We start from the raw sequence: 21,496 nt of genomic DNA on the forward strand, positions 1-21,496 counted from the left end.
TGGCATCAGGCTGATTGTTTCCATGCAGGTGCCAACTGATGCATGACTCTGGAGCGTGGAGATCTGTGCACGTTTCTGACCCCACAGCTCATCACACAGCATGGGAAAATAAACCTGTCACAGAGCTTTTGTAATAATTCAGAAATTTACCATTCAAAGTAATCTTGATACAGATTTTGACTTTCTGTGTGCTTCCTAGAGGCAGAATTATCTCAGATAATTGTCACTATAGCTTTGCCAGCCCTAATATTCTCTTATATTTGCTTTGTAAGAAAGGTGATAAGATTTTATCATGAACTGACAGTGGATTCACATCTCCCCAGTCATGATGATAATTGTGCTGTCAGGGAGATCTTTGGGAAATGATTCCTGTCATAGGACCAAAGGAATTTCATTACACTTTATCTTCCCGAGTATGCCTTCCTATTGGCCTGATTCATACAAATATGACCATTTTTTTCTTTATTTATAAAAAACAGTCAGGTTTTTGGAGGAAATCTGGGTGAGATGCTAGAGGTTCTAGGTGAAATGCTGGAGGTTCTAGAGGTTTATCATTATTTTTAAACTGTCTTTTAATCTTTTAAATTATAATATTGTGTTAGAGTGTGGCTGAAACCAGCAATTAAACTTACAAGCACAGTTTATCACATCCACATTTTTCCGGCAGCTTTGCAGCAGTGTGAATCCTCCAGTGCTCTGAGCCTTGCTAATATTCAGAGATATATGGTCAGATAATTAATAATGTTCGTTGTCCTTCTTTTCTAGCCAAGAACAGCATTGTCCAGGGCTTGGAGAACGTGGAGGCTGTGGAAGGAGGGGAAGCCCTGTTCGAGTGTTATCTCTCCAAGCCTGAGACCTATAATTACAACTGGCTGATTGATGATGAGCCTGCCAAAACTACAGAAAACACTGAGATGGTTTACTTTGAAAATGGACTCAGGCATATCCTGCTGCTGAAGAATTTAACTCCCCAGGACAGCTGCAGGGTGACTTTCATGTGCAGCGATGCAGTGACCTCAGCCTTCCTCACAGTGAAAGGTAACTCAAGTGCTTGGGCAGGGGAAGTCTTCAATTTCTGATTGGAAAGGGGACAGAAACCAGGAAAATATGATGAGTAGGAGCAAGTTGCATTTGTTGTTGGTCTCTTACGTAAATGTTCTTCCCACACAGTAAATCATAGAATCATTCAGTTGGAAAGGATCTCTGAGACCATCGAGTCCAGCCTTTAACCCAACTCTGCCAAGCCCACCACTAACCCACAGAATCACAGAATGGACTGGGTTGGAGGGGACCTTAAAGATCATCCAGTGCCACCCCTGCCATGGGCAGGGACACCTTCCACTATCCCAGGCTGCTCCAAGCCCCGTCCAACCTGGCCTTGGACACTTTCAGGGACCCAGGGGCAGCCACAGCTTCTCTGGGCACCCTGTGCCAGGGCTCACCACACTCACAGGGAAGAATTTTTTCCTAACATCTCATCTAAACCTACTCTCTGTCCATCTGAACCCATTTCCCCTTGTCCTGCCACTCCATGCTCTTGTAAAAAGTCCCTCTCCATCCTTCTTGTAGGCTCCCTTCCCATACTGGAAGGTGCAAATTAGGTCATACCAAAGCCTTCTGTTTTCTGGGCTGAACAAATCCAAGTCTCTCATCCCCAAATGGATGATGCTTTACAATTTCTTGTTCTGTAGGATGTGACATGGTTTACAAGCAGCACCAGTTGCCATTGAGTTAGCAGCAAATGACTGTCCCAAAGTTGTCATGATTCTGATGTGTTTGGTTGTGTTTATAGGTACTTCAGGTACTTCAGAAAGGAGGGTTTTATCAGCAAAAATATTATCTCTGTATCCTTCTACTTTATGCTGTTACTGGAGACCCCTGTGGGGACCAGAAGCCCTTTCTGTACAATAAAGTAAAAGAGTACAAGAGCAGAGATCAGTGCCCAGTTATGGATTAGATGGGGCTTGGAGCAACCTGGTCCAGTGGAAGGTGTCCCAGCCCAAGGCAGGGGTTGGAATGAGATGGGCTTTAAAGTCCCTCCCAAACAAAACCATCCTGTGATTCTAAAGCTTCTATTCTGGCAATGTACATGGATCTTTTAATAATCTCCTTAGCCTCCAAGGCCTGGCTGTTCAGATCTTCTGCACAAATATTCACAAAATCTCTTGATTGCTTCTGTAACTGAGGGCTCGATCCCTGATTTTAATCTACAGGGTGGCGCCTGCAGTTCTTGCAGCCCCTCATGGATGTGGAAGTGTCTCTGGGGGAAAAAGCAACATTTAGCTGTGTCCTGAGTGAAGCTGTGCCAATTAATGAAGTGGCCTGGTACAGTAATGACATAGAGATCCAGTCGGGTGAGGACTGGGAGGTACAAGCAGATGGAAACAAATACAAACTTATTCTGAAAAAAGCCCAACTGCATCATTCTGGAGATGTGACCTTTGCTTCCAGGGAAGCCATTTCATCAGCCAAGCTTTCTGTGATAGGTAAGTGTGTGTTGCTCCAGCCTAGAGGCACTCTAAATCTGGAACTTTTGTATCGAGCTACAACACTGAATTTCCCAGCCTTTGTGCTGATTCTTTTCTCTTTGCCTCACATATCCCAAAATAGTCTGAGAAGATACTACTGGCAACTTGTTCTTTGACCAGAGGTAATCCACCTCATCAAAAGAAAAATGAATCAGGCTAGTGATGGTAGAGATGCTCCCCAAGTTTCTTTAGCTGCAGTGATGCCTTAAGAGGCCTCCTAGACACAGAGACTGGACAGGAGTAAAAGAATAAAACAGGTATTTATTTGAAAGGCCTTCAAAGGTACCCCTGGGAAGCCAGAGGCTTTTGCCAAGATGGACCCCAAGATGGACCCCAAGATGGACGGCAGGGCACGAGTTCTTCACACTTTTATAGGTTTGGTTCATTTGCATATCAGGGTTAATTCTCCAATTAAAGCTTCAGTTAATGATATAATTCCCCTCAGCTTGCCCCTCTTTCAGAGGCTCTTTGGTTTATACTTTTTGGGCCTAGGACGGTCTGGGTGACCTTGGAGTGCAGGCCCAGAGAGGCTTTTGTTATGTCCACCCAGCCTGAGAGAGCAGAAACCAACAGGCCACAAGAAACTTCAGAGTTACACTCTAAGCAGTACAGGATTTGAAAAACACAAAGGTCAAGATCTAAGGCATCACAGTCTCTTGTAAAATGTAACATAAACTCTAACAATTTTCTCAGAGTTCAACTTCACCCTCGGCAAATGTGGACATGGGAGGGAGCTGAGCTAGAGTCCACATGGAAAAATTATCCAGGAAAGCAGAGGAATTTTTGAAATCTGCTAATCAACTCAGGTGCAGGGCAACCAGTTTCCCAGACTAATGCGTAGCATATTAAAATCTTCAAGTGGGGAACACACAGCTCCTGCTTCAGAGACACGGGAGTTAATAGTTAAGTAGGGAAGATGATAATTCCCGCATGGAGCAGGTTGGATAATGACATGTCAGTGTCCATTTCAGCACCCAGGGTCTGGCTCCTTCCTGCAGTGGGACAAGTGAGTCACCCAGCAATGGTCACTCCAGCACTACCCCAGTGATGATTACGAGATAGTTGAATTTGTTTTAGCTGTAGCTGAGATGTTCAAGAGTCACTGATGGACCATCTGTTCTTTAAATGATTACTGGCAGTCTCTGTCTAATGATTTCTGAGGCTTAAGAGATCTCTGTTACATGTCCCAGTCATTTCCACCACAATTGACAAAAAATGTTTGGTGGATTTAAATCAGTTTTTTCTAATTTGGGGCATTTATATTCAAGGAACTTAAAAAAAAAAAAAAAAGTAATACTCCTCCCGTTGACAGACTTTTCTCTCCTCCCGTTGACAGACTTTTCTGTATGAAATTTGGCTGACAATAGAGAAAATAAGCCTTTATGTTATTTTTGTGGTGTCCAGAATTAAAGAACTGGCTGTTGACCATATTTGCCTTTAACTCATTGGATTGGTAAATCATGGCAGGTCATTTATATGGTAAATGTCTTGAACTCAAGACTGAAATAATTATTTCTGTCTTTAAGGCCAAAGTGTAATGTAAGTAAGGAACATTTTCCGAAGTACTGAGTGTAGGGGTTGGAATTAGATGATCTTCAAAGTCCCAACCCAAACCATTCCGTGATCATGGACATTAGGACACCAGATCATTCCCATCACATAATTACTTGTTATTGCCTGATGCTGTGACATATACTGCAATTACACAGAAATTGAGTGACTTTCTATTAAAATATCAGTTACTCTTTAGTCCAACAATAATTATATTTCCATTGAGGCCAAACCTAAAATAAACCTAATCAAGGCTCAAATGTGCTTGAAATTTTCAGCTAAATTCATTGATAATACCAGTGTAGGGTTATTTTTATTTATGGGACAAAAGCAATGCATGACGTTAATTATGTGAAAGTTGGAAAATGAATGTTTCTCATTAGCAGTGTAGCTCAGGGCAGACAAGGATCACTCAGTGGTGCACAGGTACTCGTGGTCATGACTTTACAACAAATTTACGATGACTTTACACTTGACTTTACAACCAGAAAAATACTCAGGTCGTTGCACTCCTTCCTCACGGCTTGTAGAAGGCTCTTGGGTGTTTTAGGATGCTCATGTTACTGCTCATCACGGGACCTCTGTTGTGCCCCCAGCCCTCCCTGAGCCGCCTGAAGAACCAGAAGTTCTAAGTCAGAGCAGCCACTCTGTCACTCTGTCTTGGCACAAGCCGCTGGGCGACGGTGGCCAGGACATCCTAGGCTACAACGTGGAGAGGAAAATCCCGGGTGTTGGCTGGCAGTCCTGCAGCAAGGGCCTTATCCAAAACACGGAGTTCACGGTGGACGGCCTGGCCCCAGGGGAGCCCTACAGATTCCGAGTCTCGGCCATAAATAAAGCTGGGGCCAGCGAGGCGGTGCACTTCCCCCAGATGGTGCAGTTAGGTGAGGATGGACACAGGCCCCAGCGAGGACTGCAAGCTCCTGCAGACCCTAAGTTTTGCATGGCACACCTGCTTCACCCATTCCAGACATCTTTCAGTGCTTGCCTGCCAACACGATAGAGGAGGAAGAGCTTGGAATAAAAGTCGTTCTGGGCTGCTGTGAACAAAACCTGCTGCATTTTTAGCACTCAGGACTGATTTCCTCCAAACTGCATCCAGCTGTCTTGCAGCCTGCACTGCATCATCCATGTGCTGGCCCGTCACCATGGGTTTCTTGCCTTGTATCCATGTGTTGGCCGGTCACCATGAGTGTCTTTTCTGGTGGAGTTAGGCCAGAATGAGTCAAAAGGGGCATGTTGGAATGTGTTTGGGGTAACCAAGACCATGACTGTTGGTGGGCAGTGTTGTCTTCTTCACCCATCTTTCTCTTTTTTTATGTTTTTTTTAATGTGTCTTTTTCAATAATCCCCACAAAGAAATGCTGGAGGACACAGTTCCTTCGCTGTCTGATGGTGAAATTTTGGAAGCTACAGTGGGATGGGGAGTCGCTCCCTCAATCTTTCTTTTCTTGCAACTCTTTCTGTGGTGTCACTCATCTAAATTCCTCAAAATGAGAATAATAATAAAAAAATCCTCTTTTGCTTAAGGTTCAGGCACACAATGCCTTTTTTTTGCAACAATAACTGCTGCCAGTGCTGGACCCTGATGACTCTGCACACACTGACTTTGTCCACAACAAACCCAAGGCATTTTGGGCACCAATCCCCTCACCATGGTGAAATGTGCAGAGGGGAAGATCACCCTGAGGGATGTGCTGCTTTTGGGAATTCAGCACTGTCCTTTGCATCCAATCTGTTTTTCTTTGAGTATCATGGTTGTGGAAACAGCATTCCATTGGCAGGCCTCTTTCCAAAGTAAAGAAGATGCAGAGAATTTTTATTTTTAAATTATTTATATGTTTTGATAATTTTTTACTCTAAGATAGCATAAACCTCTCTCTCTATATTTATAGATACTTTTTAGATTTCAAGATGGAAATGAATGCTGCTTTGAATAATCTCCTCTTTTCATTGTATTTACTGTTTCTTTTTTGTCTCACACCACAACTCCTTCACTTGGAAACATTTAAGATCTAGAAATCTGTAGAACTTCTTTAATTCTGGTGATGGGTAAATGAAGACCAGCAAACAAACACAGGAATGTGAAAAATGCAACCACTTCTGCATGTATATGTTTAGTTGGAGCTGGTTTAAGCGCTGGGAGTGTTTGGAAAGTTGTTTTGATATTATCTTTGGAAGTGCACAGTTTGGATGCTGCCAGTCTTTTCATTTTTTTTCCTTTGGTTGTTCGCAACAGCTGAAAAATCTGTAAATGATGGATGGGTTGGTTGGGTATTTTATAGAGTGATCTGGAGTGCCTTAAAGCCAGATGATGGTTTGTTCTTTGTGTTAATTCACTTTATTTTCGTAACTGCAGAGCCTCCAGTTACAGTCACCCAACCTTTGGTGGGAGGATCAGTCTCAGAAGGAGGGACGGCTCGCCTGGAGTGCACCTTATCAAGTGAAACCAAGGACAAAGTGACTTGGTTTAAGGGAAAAGAACAAATAAAAGCTGGAGGGAGATACGAGATCCGCTCTGATGGAACGAAGCAGATACTCATCATCCATGGATTCAAACCTGAGGATCAGGAGAGCTACACCTGCATGGCTTCTCCAGAAGTCAAATCTGTTGCCAGCCTGTGTCTTGAAGGTACAGAGTGTGCTTTGCTGGGATGTTAAGTCAGGTCCAATATGGACATCCAGGGGGATCTCCACAGCTTGGACTGGAATTCATTTTCTTTTACAAGCCATGATAACAATGCACAAGGAATTGTTATTTTCCTGTTTGGTATTGTCCAGTAAATTCCTGCATCCTGAATAGTTTTGAGTTGCTCAGATAAGAGTTTCTGGAGGTGAAATTTAAGGTGTGACATTACGGTCTCTACATGAGCTTTTGGTACCTTTTGAGATGCTTTAGGGTATTCTTTGGATGTCCCACCTGACCTGGAGCATCTCAAAGGGGACTGGGCACCATGTAGAGGCACTGGATGTGTCCCAGACACCTTCAGACTTAGACACATCCAGCCAGGCAGTTATGTCCATGTGAGATGGGAGTTTCAGCTCCCAGCACAGCCACTGGAGATCTATTCATGACAGACAGGGAAGCTCTGTCTGTCTGGGAGATAGGATGAGCCTGGATAGCTTTCCAGGCTCCCCTGGCAGTCTTAACAAGCAGTTCATCAACTGCAACATTAAAAAGGGCAGAAATCTGTTTATTGGGTTCAAATGTGCAAGGAATTAAACAAAAGAATGTTGTTTGATTATGTTTTAAGTGCATGCATAGAATCACAGGATTGCTGAGGTTGGACAGACCTTATGAAGATGGTGTGGTCCATCCTCCTCCTCAAAGCATGGTCAGCTAGGATAAGCTCCCCAGGACCGGATTCAATTATACCCACCCACCAGAGAGGGTGTGAAGTCTCCCTCTCTGGAGATATTCAAAATCCATCTGGACACTGAATAATGTGATCCAGGGGACTGTGCGTGAGCAGGGAGGTTGGACTAGACACCTCCAGCGCTCCCTTGTGACCTTCCCCATTCTGGGTGATTCTCCAAATTCCCATTTTGTTCTCAATACAATGCTTAGTTAAGCATTAAGCAAGATGTTCTCCTGTACAATATTTCCATGTGCTTTCTCAAAGCTCACTCAAAGACATTTAACTCCTCATCCATTTAATTCCGTGCAGTTCCTACAGTGTCGATGCTGAAGGAGATTGCCAGGGAAGTTCCCCCTGCCAGCCAGCCTGAAGAACTGGTGGACGGGCACGTCCAGCCCAGCCTACCCCCTGAGGCTGCTCAGGAGGGAGATCTTCACCTCCTGTGGGAAGCCCTTGCCAAGAAACGCCGGATGAGCCGGGAGCCCACCTTGGATTCCATCAGCGAGGTCCCTGAGGAAGATGAGAAGCTTCAGAAGCTGAGGAAGGAGGAAGCAGAGATGTCTCACTACTACTCGGAGGAGTACTCCACGTGTGATGAGCTGGCCAGGACAGGAGAGGCAGACCTCTCTTTCACAAGCTCCGATGATGAGTCTAGAGCTGGGACTCCATCCCTGGTAAACTACCTCAAGAAAGCTGAGAAGAAGAGCATCAGTGTTACCAGCAAGGTTCAGTCCACCTCCACAGGAAAATTATGGAAACAGTGGGAGACATCCACTGTGGAGACCACTGTGGCCACCACAGCTGCTCAGCCAGCTGAACCAGAGCTGCCAGATTTAGATGATCCCTCCATGAACAAGGCGGCTGTGAAGATCCAAGCTGCTTTCAAAGGCTACAAAGTCAGGAAAGAGATCAAGCAACAAGAGAGTCCAGTGTTTACCGAGACCTTCAAAGACTTCTCTGGAGAGCCTGGGAGCACCCTGCACCTGGAGTGTGTGGCCCACAGCAAAACCGACATGAACATCCGGTGGCTGAAAGATGGGAAGGAGCTCTCGGATGGTCGTTACTACCACATAGACAACTACAGTGACGGCACCTGCTCCTTGATTATCGCTGGCCTGGACAGGAAGGATGCCGGTAAATACACCTGTGAGGCATCCAATAAGTTTGGCAAGGTCTCACACAGTGCTAAGGTGGTGGTTGGCACTCAGGAAGCTCAAGTTCTTCCTAAGGAGAAGCAGAGTAAGCAGAGCACTGACAGTGAGACAGAGAGCTCATCTGGCAGCGAGCTGGATGATGCTTTCCGAAAAGCAGGAAGGAGACTCCACAGACTCTTCAGGGCCAAGATCTCCACAGAGATCTCTGATGTGGAGGAAGAGCTCTTTGTCAGTGCAGATGAAGGGGACATAGATGTGGTTGACCACCAGACCTACCGTGAAGATGATCAGTACATCTACATTAAGTTTGAAATCATGTCTGAGGCCAAAGCGGCTGCCACACGGTTCAGAGAGATGTTTGGTGCTCTGGGAATTCCTGTGGAGATCGACATCTTGGAACAAGGCCCGAAAAAAATCGAATTGCGGATTGGGAAGGCGTCACCTCCCACCCTTGGGAAGTTTGCACCTCCAGTAGCGAGGCCTCCACCCCCTTTGCTGACTTCTGATACAGGTAGGGAAAGCAAATCTTGTTTATTCCTTGGAAAAGACAGCGGGAACAGGTCAGGATATCATTTTTTCACTCTCAAGTAACTTAAAATGTTTTTGTTTTTTTTTTTCATTTGGTGGAGATACTTTTCTGAGAATTTTGCATTTTTGGAAAAGTGAACCATTTTTTTATTCTTTTGCATTTTGAGGGAGAGGAGGGATTTTGGTGCTGAAGGAGGGGGTTGCAATGTATTGACTTATCTATGAAGCCCCTTTTCCTGCTAGAAATGTCACCTACTACAACGTGACCATAAATACTATGATTATTATACTTAAATGAATTATGTAGGGTTTAGAATGGTTCAGAGGGAGACAAGACATTTTGGCAAGGAGAGGAGCAGGGACAATGTATAATTGGCAGCTGTGGTACTGCTGTGCTGATGTAATATCTTAATAGTCTTCATCAGGGGGTTTCTTGACTGTTTTCACAGAGAAATGATACCAGTCTGCAATTAAAAAAACCCAGAAACCAGAAGTCTGGGCAGCAGGGGCCAAAAATACATTTTTTAGTAAAACCAAATTTTTCTTTCTTCTCTCCAACCACCCCAACTGTAGCCCCCATGTTCATGACCGAGCTCCAAAACCAAGAGGTCCAGGATGGGTACCCCGTGAGCTTTGACTGCATCGTCATTGGCAAACCCCTGCCCACGGTGCGCTGGTTCAAGGACGGCAAAGCTATTGAAGAAAATGACCACTACATGATCAATGAGGACCAGGAAGGCTGTCACCAGCTGATCATCACCGCCGTGGTCCCTACGGACATGGGCGTCTACCGGTGCCTCGCTGAGAACAACATGGGGGTGGCTTCAACCAAGGCTGAGCTTCGCGTGGACTGTAAGTCTCAAAATCACTGTACAAAAACCAAGGAAAGGAGTTCTGCTGAGACCTGGTTAATTTTTTTTTCCCCAAGGAAAGAACCATCTACAGTTTAAACAAAGATGTGTTGGCCACAGAATTTTCGCTTGCAAATCTCTTGGGTTCAGCTGGGTTTTGCCAACTCCAAGGCGAAGTTCAGAGCAAAGCTTTTTGGGTGAACAGAGGTATTTTCCCTAATCCGAGGACGTGTGGGATCCTGCTGCAGTACAATATAAAATCCACCTGCCAGTCACTCAAAATATAATCAGTAAGAAGTATTGAAGCAAGAAAAATAGTTTCAAGGCTCAGATTATTCAAAACATGTCTTTTTCTATTTAACAGTGACCAGCACAGACTACGAGACAGCAGCAGATGCAACAGAGACATCATCTTACTACAGTGCCAAGGAATATATTTCAAGGTAAAATATGGAACTCTGGCTCTAACCTCTGGCTTGGTGAGATCAGTCTGTGTATTTATGTCAGGCCTGGGTTTGCTGTGTCAAGCAGAGCCCGGTAAATGCCCTAAAGGAGCATCCAGCCCAGCTGAGATGCAATAAATGCAACAGCTGCACATTTGTCATGGGCAGCCTTGCTCTGGAGCCTTCAGGCAAGCCTGGATATTTCCTCATGGAATCACTCTGTTACTTTTAATGTCAGATGGTGCTGAATCTGCTCTCAGGGTGACAAAACCCACAGACTGAAGTAACCTAAAATAGGTCATTCTGATTCCTAACTCTTAACTGGCATCCTGATTTTCTTCTTTCTAATTCTAATTGCTGCTTAGCCGAGAACAGGAGGAATCCACCACCGAGGAGGAGCAGTTGCCCCAGATCTTTGATGAGCTTCATGATATTCATGTGGCACCTGGAGCATCACTGGCTAAATTTCACTTGAAGGTGAAAGGTGAGTGGATCCCACGATATTGCCAATTTTCCAGTTCTGATATCAGGTTGAAGTGCTGGACAGGGTTTTCCAAGGTGCTCTTTTTCTGCTGTGGCCCCAGTCTGAGCACCTTGCACCACATTTGCACAAACCAGCTGGGGAATGTGTTCGTGGTGCCGAACAGGGACTTTTGGAGCAGACTCAGGCAGATTAATTGCCTCATTTTATGTCCATATATCCAGGCACAATGACAGGCATATGCTTTTGAAAACTCAGTTATGAACTTCTCTGAGCACAGGAGCAATTAGGAAAAACAATCTTAATATTGACATCATTATTATCATTATCGCTACTAATAACTATCATTACATATTACATATATTTATATAACATAAAGAATTATATCTAGTATAATATATTAATAACAATCATAATATTCTTAATAAAAATAAAGTGAGAGTCTCCTTCATTCTCTTCAATAAATGAAACAGTCGTGGGCTTGCCTTCCTCCATTAGGGAGTGGCTCCTACAACCTAAAAACTGCAAAAACATCCCTCTGGTGTTCACTCTGGTAGGGAGAGGTAGGGATTTTCCTGTTTTCTTCTGTTGCTCTCTATAAAAGTTATGAGAATTGATTTGCCTTCAACTTTTCTCCTTGTGAACCTTTCAAATCACACCTAAGTGTTGATTTTTCAACCTCCAAGGTGTTTGCACATGCAGACAATATGGGGAGTGCCAGAAACTGAGGAGACAGGAAAGAATTTTAACAGATAAATTGAATTTAATGCATTTTTAGGCATTCCCAATTGGTTAAACCCTTGAAACAGCAGCCCTGGGCAGAGCTGGAGATTCCTTCTCTCTGGTTCTGGAGGATGTGGCAGTTTGGAGATGCCCCCAAATCAGTGTTGCCAATGAATTTTGTTCTCTGTGTCTGTAACTGGTCCTCGCAGGGTACCCTCAGCCTCGTCTCTATTGGTTCAAAAATGGGCAGCCCCTAAAGGCCTCGGATCGTATCCTGAAAACTGACAGGCAGGAATTCCACTCCCTGGAAATCCGCGACGTCACCAAAGCAGACGCTGGCCAGTACCTGATATTTGTCATCAACTCTGCTGGTTCTGCGTATTCCTCAGCCAGGCTGGTAGTCAAAGGTGGGTATTGCTCTATTTTGGGCTATTCCAGTGGCTCTTACCATTTTGTATAGTTATTTTTTACTGAGGAAACCTCCCAAGGTAACTCAAGCGAGGTGGGGAAGTCTGTAGGTAAAAGATGGTGTGCTTTACTCTTGGTTCACCTCTAAACTTGTATAGGATTATATAGGTATATAAATGTTTAAGAAGATGATGTTGTCACTTTTCTGTGGTCTGACTGTTCTCATAAATGTGCGTTTTATTCCTACCCATCCTTATTAACCTTAAAAGTTAATTTTATTAAAACTTAGGGACTCTTACAAATCACACCAATATTTCTGTGTAATATCTCCACTGGAGTCACATCAGGAGCTATTTTTCTGCAACTCATGGACTGGAGGTTATTTGTATCTGTCATGTTGTTTTTTCTCCTTGTGTTCCAGATCCTTATGAGAAAGAAGAACCATCCAAAACAGGTGAGAGAAGCCACAGCAGGTGAGAACAGAACCCCCAGGAATTTTTCAGTCCAAACTCACTGTGCTTCATCAATAATATTATTTCCAGGTTCCCATGAGCAGCTGATACCACCAAGATTCCTTGAAAGATTTACAAATAAAAAGGTGAAAAAGGGTGCAAGCATCACATTATCTGTGAAAGTTGAAGGTAAGTGAGCAGATACATCATCTCTCTGAATAACACTTGAAGTGTGTAACTTCACAACACATTCTTCTCTCTCTGCCCCAAGTCATTGTAACCTGATTTCCTGTATCTGAAGTCTGGGGTTCTACTCCCAACTTACATTTCTTACAAAGACACTTGACAGTAAAGCATCTTATTCAACTTCACCTCCATTTTTCTGTATGTAAAAATGGGGATAATGACTGTTGTGTGATGCATGTTGGCCATTAGTTGTATGATGATTGACAATTTTGGTTTTACAAGAAGATTTAATGTTCTTGTAAGAGTGCCGTAAAATGTTTTAGGCATCTTTATCGCATATTATGCTTGTTATTATTGGGAAAGTATCAAAAATTGGATCAAAACAGCATTTATTCACAGCAAGACTCATATTTTTAAGGAAGGAACACAAACAGGAAGATTAAACCTCATTGCATCGGTTTTCCTTTAGGACATCCGCCGCCAACGATCACTTGGATGAAAGAAGAGTCTCGGGAAGACATCCTATGGATCAAATCAGACACTCCTGGGTATAAACTTGCCAGTTCCAACATGCACCACAGCCTGATCCTGTTGGATGTCAAGAAGAAGTACAGTGGAGCTTACACGTGCATCGCCACCAACAAGGCCGGCCAGTCCATCTGCACCGCCAACCTGGAAGTGGCTGATGGTAAATCTTTGCTACAACACAAACACTTTCTCTATATTTTCCTTTTATTCAGTGCCTAAGGGAAAAAACCAAGTGTGACTGGTAAGGAAATTAGGCAGTCACACCAAAAAAAAAGCACTTTCTCAAGAGTAGCCTTGATTTTGTTGTCTTGCAAATGGTTAAACTCTTTGCTTCTGTAATATTTTAGATTTCTGACTCTGTCTTGTATTAACAGCAGCATCTTTTTTGTATAAACAGAAGATAAATCTAAGGAACAACCAAATTAGGCACAAATTCTTAAAAATGAAAGAAAGACAATGAAAGTAACTTTGAGAAGTCACCTTCTGAAAAATTATTTTGAGTGCTTCACTCTGCTGAGATATTTTGGATTGTATTAGAGTAATTTGATTTTTGTAGCGCTTTCCAGGGCCTCTTTGGCACAATAAGAAGGGGGAAAAACAAATATATACTGGGAGGAGGGGCAGAGTTCTGAGGGATTCCAGTGTTCTGTTTTCCTTCCTTGCATCCCACATTTTTACTGTACCAAGAGCTGCAGGAGCATAACTTGAGCAGTGTGGAGAAATGGGGCAATTATACATTTCCATGAGCAGGGCGAGGATTAGGAATATATCATAGGATTGGGAATATATATCCCAGGTCAGGAGCTGCAGAAGTGCTCCCAGTGATCCACATCTAGAAAATGTACCTGCATTAAATACCTAAAAAAGGATATTCTGTGCCTTCTGTCCTCTAATGATAAACCCCACTCTTGCAGTGAAAGAGGCTGAAGTCCTGACCCAGGAGCGTGTGATGGTGTCAGAAGCCATCATGACCACACTGGGGTAAGTGATTGGATGTGTGGGAGAAGGGGGGACGTGTTCCTCGTTTAGCTCTCCTTACACTCATTTTATTGTGACTTTTAACTCCACTTTATTTTCTTTTTCAGAACTATTCAGTCCTCTGAAGGTAAGAGAAGCTGTTTTCGCTCTCTTCTTCCTGTCCTTCATATCTACAGCTGAGATTGTCCATGTATTTCATGTATCCACTTATTTTTGTCCAGTTTTTTGAAATTGTCTGGAATGTTGCAACTTTTCAGGACTGCTCTCTGTTCAAGAGTGAATTATTTGGATGAACTGAGAGCAAGCACAGTTTTAAAAATGGAGAAGGGAAGAAAATTAAACCTTCCTTCCACAGAAGCTTTTATTACTCAAAAAGAGATGAATTTCCAATGACACTGCCAGCTTAATAACAAATTCTCTCTTTTCCAGGAGACCTTGAAGCTGGCCGAGAAGGTGTGCCCAAAAGCCCTATTTCTTTATCTGATGTTGGCTCAGAAGAGTTCTTCCAGAAACTCACCTCACGTATCTCAGAAATGGTATCCGCAAAAATAACTCAGGGTAAGGAACCTGGAAAGCACAGTTTAAATAGTGTACAAAAAAACCCAATCTCTTTCCTTAGGTGTTATTTAATTAGAAGTGAGATTTATGCAGCAGATTTTGAGACAGTAATTCTATATAAGCAAATGAACATTTGTCAATGCTTGGGGGTAAGAAATTTTAGTTAGAGTCCATCCAAACTGCACATCTCAGTCTAGAGTTTTGAACTAAAAAAGAAGTTATTACAATAAATCGTAAGAATATAAGCGTATTTTGCATTTCTTAGGTATTTTGATTCCTCAGGTATTCATCACTCCTAAATCAGAAAGCAATCCTGTTTTCTGTACTTCCCACATCTTTGAGTTTTAGCTCACGGCAGAATTTCAAAGTTAAATTAAGGCTGAAAACTCTGTGCAGAGCTGTGCAGTAATCCAGTGATTTGTTGAATTAAATGAAAAATCCTGGTTTGTGTCTACTCTGATTATCTTGTAGAAAAGTTTTGACTTGAAGCAAAAATAGAGGCATTATCTCTCCAACAAATATTCATGCAGTATAGAGGCCATACGTGCAGAAGGCAGGCAACATCATGTATTAAAACATCCAAATTATTGCTTAATCCTAAATTTCAATAGGAAATCACACTAAATATTACTGTGGATGCTCTTCCTAGGAGGAAAATAAATTATTATAGATTTGGTCCATGTTTAAACTGGAGATCCTCATTTCCCACTTTGCTGTTGCTCTGCTTTTCAGCTAAACTTCGAGTACCAGGTGCAGAAAGTGATGATGAGTCAAGAACTCCCTCTGCCTCTCCTCGCCACGGACGATCCAGACCTTCATCCATTGCTCAGGAATCCTCCTCTGAATCTGAAGATGGGGATTCCAGAGGGGAGGTACGATGTCTTTACGGACAAGTTGGACACAAGGAGAAAACTAAACTTAGAATGACCAATCTGCTGTGGCTGAGAGATCTCCATCCCCTTTCGGGATGTAATTCAATTTTGTTGGTGTATTTAGTAGTTAAATTTTGTGTCTGTGATAGAGAGCACAGAGGATCAAATTCTGATGCTCACCCTGTGATCCTGAACAAGTCGTTCAAGTCAACATGGCCAAAATGTACCCATGACTTGGCACCTCTTGCTTTCATGGCTGAGCTTCAGAAACTCAGAGCCTGATTTTCTGTGGCCTTGGATAGAGTTGGCTGGAGGAATCTCGTTAGGAATCTTGTTCTTCACAAGGGAAATGAAGAGCACAAAGTGACTGTGGTTTTGTGCCTGCAGATCTTTGACGTCTACATGGTCACTGCTGACTACGTGCCTGCGGCGCCGGACAGGGAGACCATCACCCTGAAGGAAGGACAATATGTGGAAGTCCTGGATTCAGCTCATCCTCTGAAATGGCTGGTCAGGACTAAACCCACGAAATCAAGTCCCTCTCGACAGGGTTGGGTGTCTCCAGCTTATCTGGACAAGAAATTAAAGGTGACTGATCATGTTTGGTTATTTCTCGTTTAAAATTACTTGCTCCTGTTGCAGTTTAGAGGCATCACTTTTGCAAGGCGTGATGGATGAGGAGGTTGTTGAAGAGGCTTATCACATGGTCAGAATTTTTCATGTTCTGATTAGACAATATTTCAGGTCTGTGCAGGGGTTTCTGGGTTGGAAAGACCTAAAAACTCCCCAGCACAAGAGAAATTCCACACTGGTTTAGGAATTGTGGAACAGGACTGTGAGCACATGAGGGATATTCCTCAGTATGTATAGATAAAAGCACTGTCCACTACCAAGAATTATTTTAATTTTTTTTTCCTGATATTGTAGTTGTCACCAGAGTGGGGAACAACAGAAATTCCAGAGTTTCCTGGAGAGTTTGTTTCTGAAGATGAATACAAGAGGAAGCTAAGGTGAGCTTGTGTCATTTGGTATCTGCACCTTTGAGTTTTCCTGCCTTTTGAACCACTTGTATTTTGTGATTGATTTCAGCCTAGGACAATTCCAGGCAATTGAGATCATAGAATCCTAAAATGGTTTGGGTTGGAAGGGACCTGAAATACCATCTGGTGTCAATGAGTCCCATGGGCAGGGACACCTTCCACTGGACACTTCTGTGCTCCATCCATCCATCCATCCACCCATCCATCCATCCACCCCTCCCCAGAGGGGATCTTTCAATACATCCCAGGAGTCTGAGCATATATGTCTAGTTTATAGCCTAAAAGCCTCTCAAGGACAATGGTGATGATTTTTCTGTGATTTCTTTCTGCCTCTCTGTCTCCCCTTCAGTGTCCTCATTCAGGAGCTGTTGATCTCAGAGGAGGATTACATTCAGGATTTACAGTTCCTCCAGACTCATCACCTTAGGTACACTGAGACTTGTCCCAGTGTCCCAGGAGCTGTTGCCAGTCAGAAATCCACCATTTTCAGGAATATTGATGACATTGGTCGCTTCCATTCCAGGTGGGCATTCCCAAGTGCAGTCACTGGAGGCCAAAGAGTGACTCACATACAAGAGCCACATCATTATTATTATTATTATTACTACTTTTACTACTGTTATTATTATTATTATTGATGGAAAGCAATGGCAGTGCTGAGGTGTAAGAGAGCTGATGCTCCTTTCAGGAGGATAAATGATGGCATGGCTTAAATCACAGCACAGGGTTGGGACTTCCGTAATCCCCTTCAGAGCTTCAAGGCTTCCTGTGTCCAGTTTATTTCTTACTCTTTTAAGTGAATTTAACTGAGAAACAGTGAATTACGTTAAAAAGGCAGCAAGATCTTACAGGCACTTCAGTGGTGTCTTCATAGAGACATTCATTCAGATAAAACTGATGTCAGCATCCAGGAATTTCCATCCAAGGTGGCCTTGGACGCTTCCAGGGATGGGGCAACCACAGCTTCTCTGGGAAATCTGTGCCAGGGCCTTACCACCCTCCCAGGGAAGAGTGCCTTCCTCATATGCCATCTAACCCTGCCCTCCGTAAGCTGAAAGCCATTCCCTGTGTCCTGTCCTCCAGGCCCTTGTCCAAAGTCCCTACACACACATCCCAGCTAAGAGGGATGGCATCGTGCTGGGTGAAGAGGCACTGAGAAGTTTAATGCTAATGCAGCAGCATCCCTCATTTTTGCCCCCATCATTTCCCTTAGCCTGTGCTAGCCTGACATCTCCTGATTCAAAGTCTGTCTGCCTGGGCTGTGTTTTAGCCTCATTCCAGCACCTTCTCCTCAGATGTCCTTTTCTCCTGTCCCCACAGTGTCTTCCTCCGGAGCTTGCAGAGCTGTGACACTGATGATGACGTGGCCATGTGCTTCATCAAGCACGAAGCAGAGTTTAACAAGTACATCCAGTACCTGGTGGGAAGGGTCCAGGCTGAGTCGATTGTGGTCAGCAAAGCTGTCCAGGATTTCTACAAGGTAAGGCAGGAGCCAAAGCACCCATGGAAAATTTATCCTGTAACCCACTGCATCAAGAGATGTAGTTATTAATCTCAAATGAGATCCTGAAAAGGATTATTAATATTCTTTTAGGAAATCTTTGCTAACTGTAATAATTTTTTGTTCATTGTCCAGATTTTCCTGGTAGATACAACCATTATGGGAATATATTTACATATGCTTATGCATTTATTAATAGTATAAAGATTACACAGATATGAATGTGGCTGTGCTTATGTAATTGTAATTAAGGGATACTTTAGGGGTAGCCACATTATAAGACCAAGGGAACTCACATAAATCATAAATATAGAGAAGCAAATCTTGTTTCTCTGCTCCAGGTGCTCAGGATTTTTTTTATTGCTCTTTATAACAGCCTTTCCTCATTATCCCATGTATTTTTTCAGAGATACACAGACGAATTTGTAACTAATGAAGATCCCTCACAGCCACTTATCCCACCGCTGCAGCACTACCTGGAAAAACCCATAAACAGGATCCAGCAGTACCAGACAATAATCAAGGTAAAGAGATGTTGTTACAGGTTTATGTTCTGCTCTGTGCAGCTTGTACAGAAAAAGATTTTATTTCCTATTGGCTTCCTTCTGATGCAACTACAGTTGAAAGCTGCTTGAGTAAATAAGAAACTGATCATCACCAGTGGAAGTGTTTGATAAATAGTTTTGTAAATGTAAATCCAGGTAGAATTTCCTCAGCTCCAAACCCATAAAGTTTAGTGAGCTTTATCTTTAAATATATGTATAAAAATATATGTTAAAAATATATTGTATGTATAATATAATATATGAATATTATAGGATGACAGGTATGAATTTGCCTCCAACTCAGCAACATTTATGTTATAAAAATAAGCAGTTTCCAATGTCTAAGATATTGACTTAGCACTTTTTTCCTTGTGTTTTATGCTGACATTACAGTAAGATGAAATTCTTGTTTACTGAAAAGCTTTGCCCCATTCTACCAACCTGAAATCTTTCATCTCTCAGGCTTTTTTCATCTGTCCTACTGTCTTAGACCACTAGCAAAATTTATGAGCAGCATTTTAAACAGTATTTTCATGGGAAGTAGCACTGGGATATCCAGGAAAAGAACAATCATGGCAAAATATTTATGTACTCTAGTGTTGCATAAATGAGCAGTTTGAATAATCTGCAGAACTCTCTACTTTTGAACACAATCTTGCACACAAACACCAACATTTTTAAGGGTCTCTTGGAAGAGCAAAGGCATTTTCCACACCCTCATTGCTGAAAGAGAGGAACAGGAACAAATGTGAGAAAAACAGGGAAAATGCCATTTCACATTTTTTCCAGCCCCTCTTTTTATTGATCTAATATCAACCCAGTTCAGCACAGCCACATTGAATTCCTTGTCCTCTGGTGGTGTGAGGGTAAGCAGAAGAGAAATGCAATGAATAAATTTAGGATCACTTTGGAATTTTTGGTTTTCAACCACCAAAGCATATCTGGTGTTTGTTTCAACTTTATCTTTTTTTAATATCAACTTATGTAAGGAAAAGCCAGACTGGTCAGTCTTTAAGACTGCAGAATAGGTAACAAAGAAAAGACTTTGTTATCTAAGCAGTTTGTGGTGAAAAAATGGGATACAAGTTGCTCAGATGAAAGAGCCGGAGCAGATATTGAGGAACTCCTTGGCACTGAAGGAACTGCTTTTTTTCTCCCTGATTGACCACTAATATTTTCTTCATTCATCTACAGGAATTAATCCGAAACAAAGCCAGAAACAGCCAAAACTGCACTTTGCTGGAGCAGGCCTATGCCGTTGTGTCTGCCCTCACCCGAAGAGCAGAGAACAACCTCCACGTCTCACTCATTGAGAATTATCCAGGGACCTTGGAAAGCCTTGGGGAACCCATCCGGCAGGTAACTGGAATGTCCCAGTCAGTGCCAGATGTGCCTTCACTGGTTTCTAAGGAGACTTAATTCCTAGAAGAAAATCCTTTAGAAACTATGTCTGAAAGAAATGATTTGCTAATTTCACTTACTGCTGTCCAGAATTGGGTGGTCTGGCTCCACTAAGGTTTGAAACACAAGAGCATGGATGCTTCTGGAGTAATTCACACATAATGCAGTTATTTGCCTTTGTGACCTGCTCATCACACAGGAATAAATTGTTCTGGGCCCCCACATGATTTAAAACCGTGTTAACTCCTCCTCTCTCATTACTGGGCAGCAACACGGGGCAGCTCCTGAAATTACTGGCATCAACAGACACATGTCCTTCCCCAGCTTTATCCCATGAACCAGGTGTGTGGTTTTTTTAGATGACCCAGCTATTAGGACACTTTAGTCTAGGGCTTCCAACACCCTCACTCCAATTCCTGTTTCTTTGTAGATTTACTGTGTCATACCAGGCAAGTCATTAATTGTGCCTGTTTGTACGCAGTGCTTTCCATGGGAATCACAGTGTATTGCTCAGTGGAGTTGTAAGGCTAAATTCCAGTGACACTGTGGTGGGCATTCATCTCTCCACATTTAGGCATCAAAAAGTGTCCAATTACACCCCTCAAGTGTCTACTTCTCCCTAGAGATGCCAGGGGAAACCCATGTCACTAATTGAGCTGTCTGTCTCTGAAGCTACCTGACATGAATGTCCTGCTCTGGTGAAGGTGACCAAATCATCATATAAAGTGTCTGTATAACACACACAATTTTCCTTTAGTGTTTCCAAGACCATTTCCACCTGACAAGGGCTCTCTATTTTTCTGGCATAAAATAATACCACTTAAATGACAATGTAATGACAACCACTGGCTGTGCCTGTGTCTGAGGAGTCACCTTTAGCATTAGAAACCATCTGCTGTGCTTTAATAAACCAGAGACACAGCAGGGGACGATGCAACAGGAAACATTTCTTATCTGGGCACTGAAAAATGGTGGTGAGACATAACTGTGGTAATTATTCCAGATGTATCACTACATGCTTTTCCTTCTTCTTCCTATCAGGGCCACTTCATTGTGTGGGAAGGAGCTCCAGGAGCTCGAATGGCATGGAAAGGACACAAAAGACACGTTTTCCTCTTCAAAAATTATATTGTGATCTGCAAACCAAAGCGAGACACAAAGACTGACACCTACAGCTACATCTTCAAGAACATCATGAAGGTCTGATCACTTTCTCCTCGCATAAAGCATTTCTCTGTCAATTAGAACTTCACTTTTATATCCAGCTTGGACATTCCTCTAATCCTTCTGAGCTACTCCTTTGCTTCAAAAAGTCTTTGAAGCACAAGCAGAATCTACATTTATCCCAAAATATCTTTGTTAAACATGTCAGAAACATGTCAGAAACCATCAAGGTGGACTTTTACCAC

General features: G+C 42.9%; 1 protein-coding gene across 1 annotated transcript in view; it reads left to right on the forward strand.

Annotated features, from left to right (window-relative positions):
• OBSCN (obscurin, cytoskeletal calmodulin and titin-interacting RhoGEF) overlaps positions 1-21,496 on the forward strand; it is a 143,255-nt gene that overhangs the window by 101,642 nt on the left and 20,117 nt on the right. Inside the window, exons 65-87 of the mRNA XM_039549201.1 lie at positions 766-1,038; positions 2,214-2,486; positions 4,676-4,963; positions 6,439-6,711; positions 7,748-9,103; positions 9,694-9,972; positions 10,336-10,414; positions 10,780-10,898; positions 11,828-12,025; positions 12,448-12,480; positions 12,569-12,667; positions 13,134-13,352; positions 14,107-14,173; positions 14,278-14,297; positions 14,600-14,728; positions 15,461-15,600; positions 15,988-16,188; positions 16,528-16,610; positions 16,990-17,163; positions 17,961-18,120; positions 18,549-18,665; positions 19,881-20,045; positions 21,129-21,287. Of these exons, the coding sequence (XP_039405135.1) occupies positions 766-1,038; positions 2,214-2,486; positions 4,676-4,963; positions 6,439-6,711; positions 7,748-9,103; positions 9,694-9,972; positions 10,336-10,414; positions 10,780-10,898; positions 11,828-12,025; positions 12,448-12,480; positions 12,569-12,667; positions 13,134-13,352; positions 14,107-14,173; positions 14,278-14,297; positions 14,600-14,728; positions 15,461-15,600; positions 15,988-16,188; positions 16,528-16,610; positions 16,990-17,163; positions 17,961-18,120; positions 18,549-18,665; positions 19,881-20,045; positions 21,129-21,287 (4,904 nt within the window). The remainder of the gene's footprint in view (positions 1-765; positions 1,039-2,213; positions 2,487-4,675; positions 4,964-6,438; positions 6,712-7,747; positions 9,104-9,693; positions 9,973-10,335; positions 10,415-10,779; positions 10,899-11,827; positions 12,026-12,447; positions 12,481-12,568; positions 12,668-13,133; positions 13,353-14,106; positions 14,174-14,277; positions 14,298-14,599; positions 14,729-15,460; positions 15,601-15,987; positions 16,189-16,527; positions 16,611-16,989; positions 17,164-17,960; positions 18,121-18,548; positions 18,666-19,880; positions 20,046-21,128; positions 21,288-21,496) is intronic.

The sequence above is a fragment of the Corvus cornix genome, chromosome 2, assembly GCF_000738735.6.
Source record: "Corvus cornix cornix isolate S_Up_H32 chromosome 2, ASM73873v5, whole genome shotgun sequence".
NCBI classification, from domain to species: domain Eukaryota; kingdom Metazoa; phylum Chordata; class Aves; order Passeriformes; family Corvidae; genus Corvus; species Corvus cornix.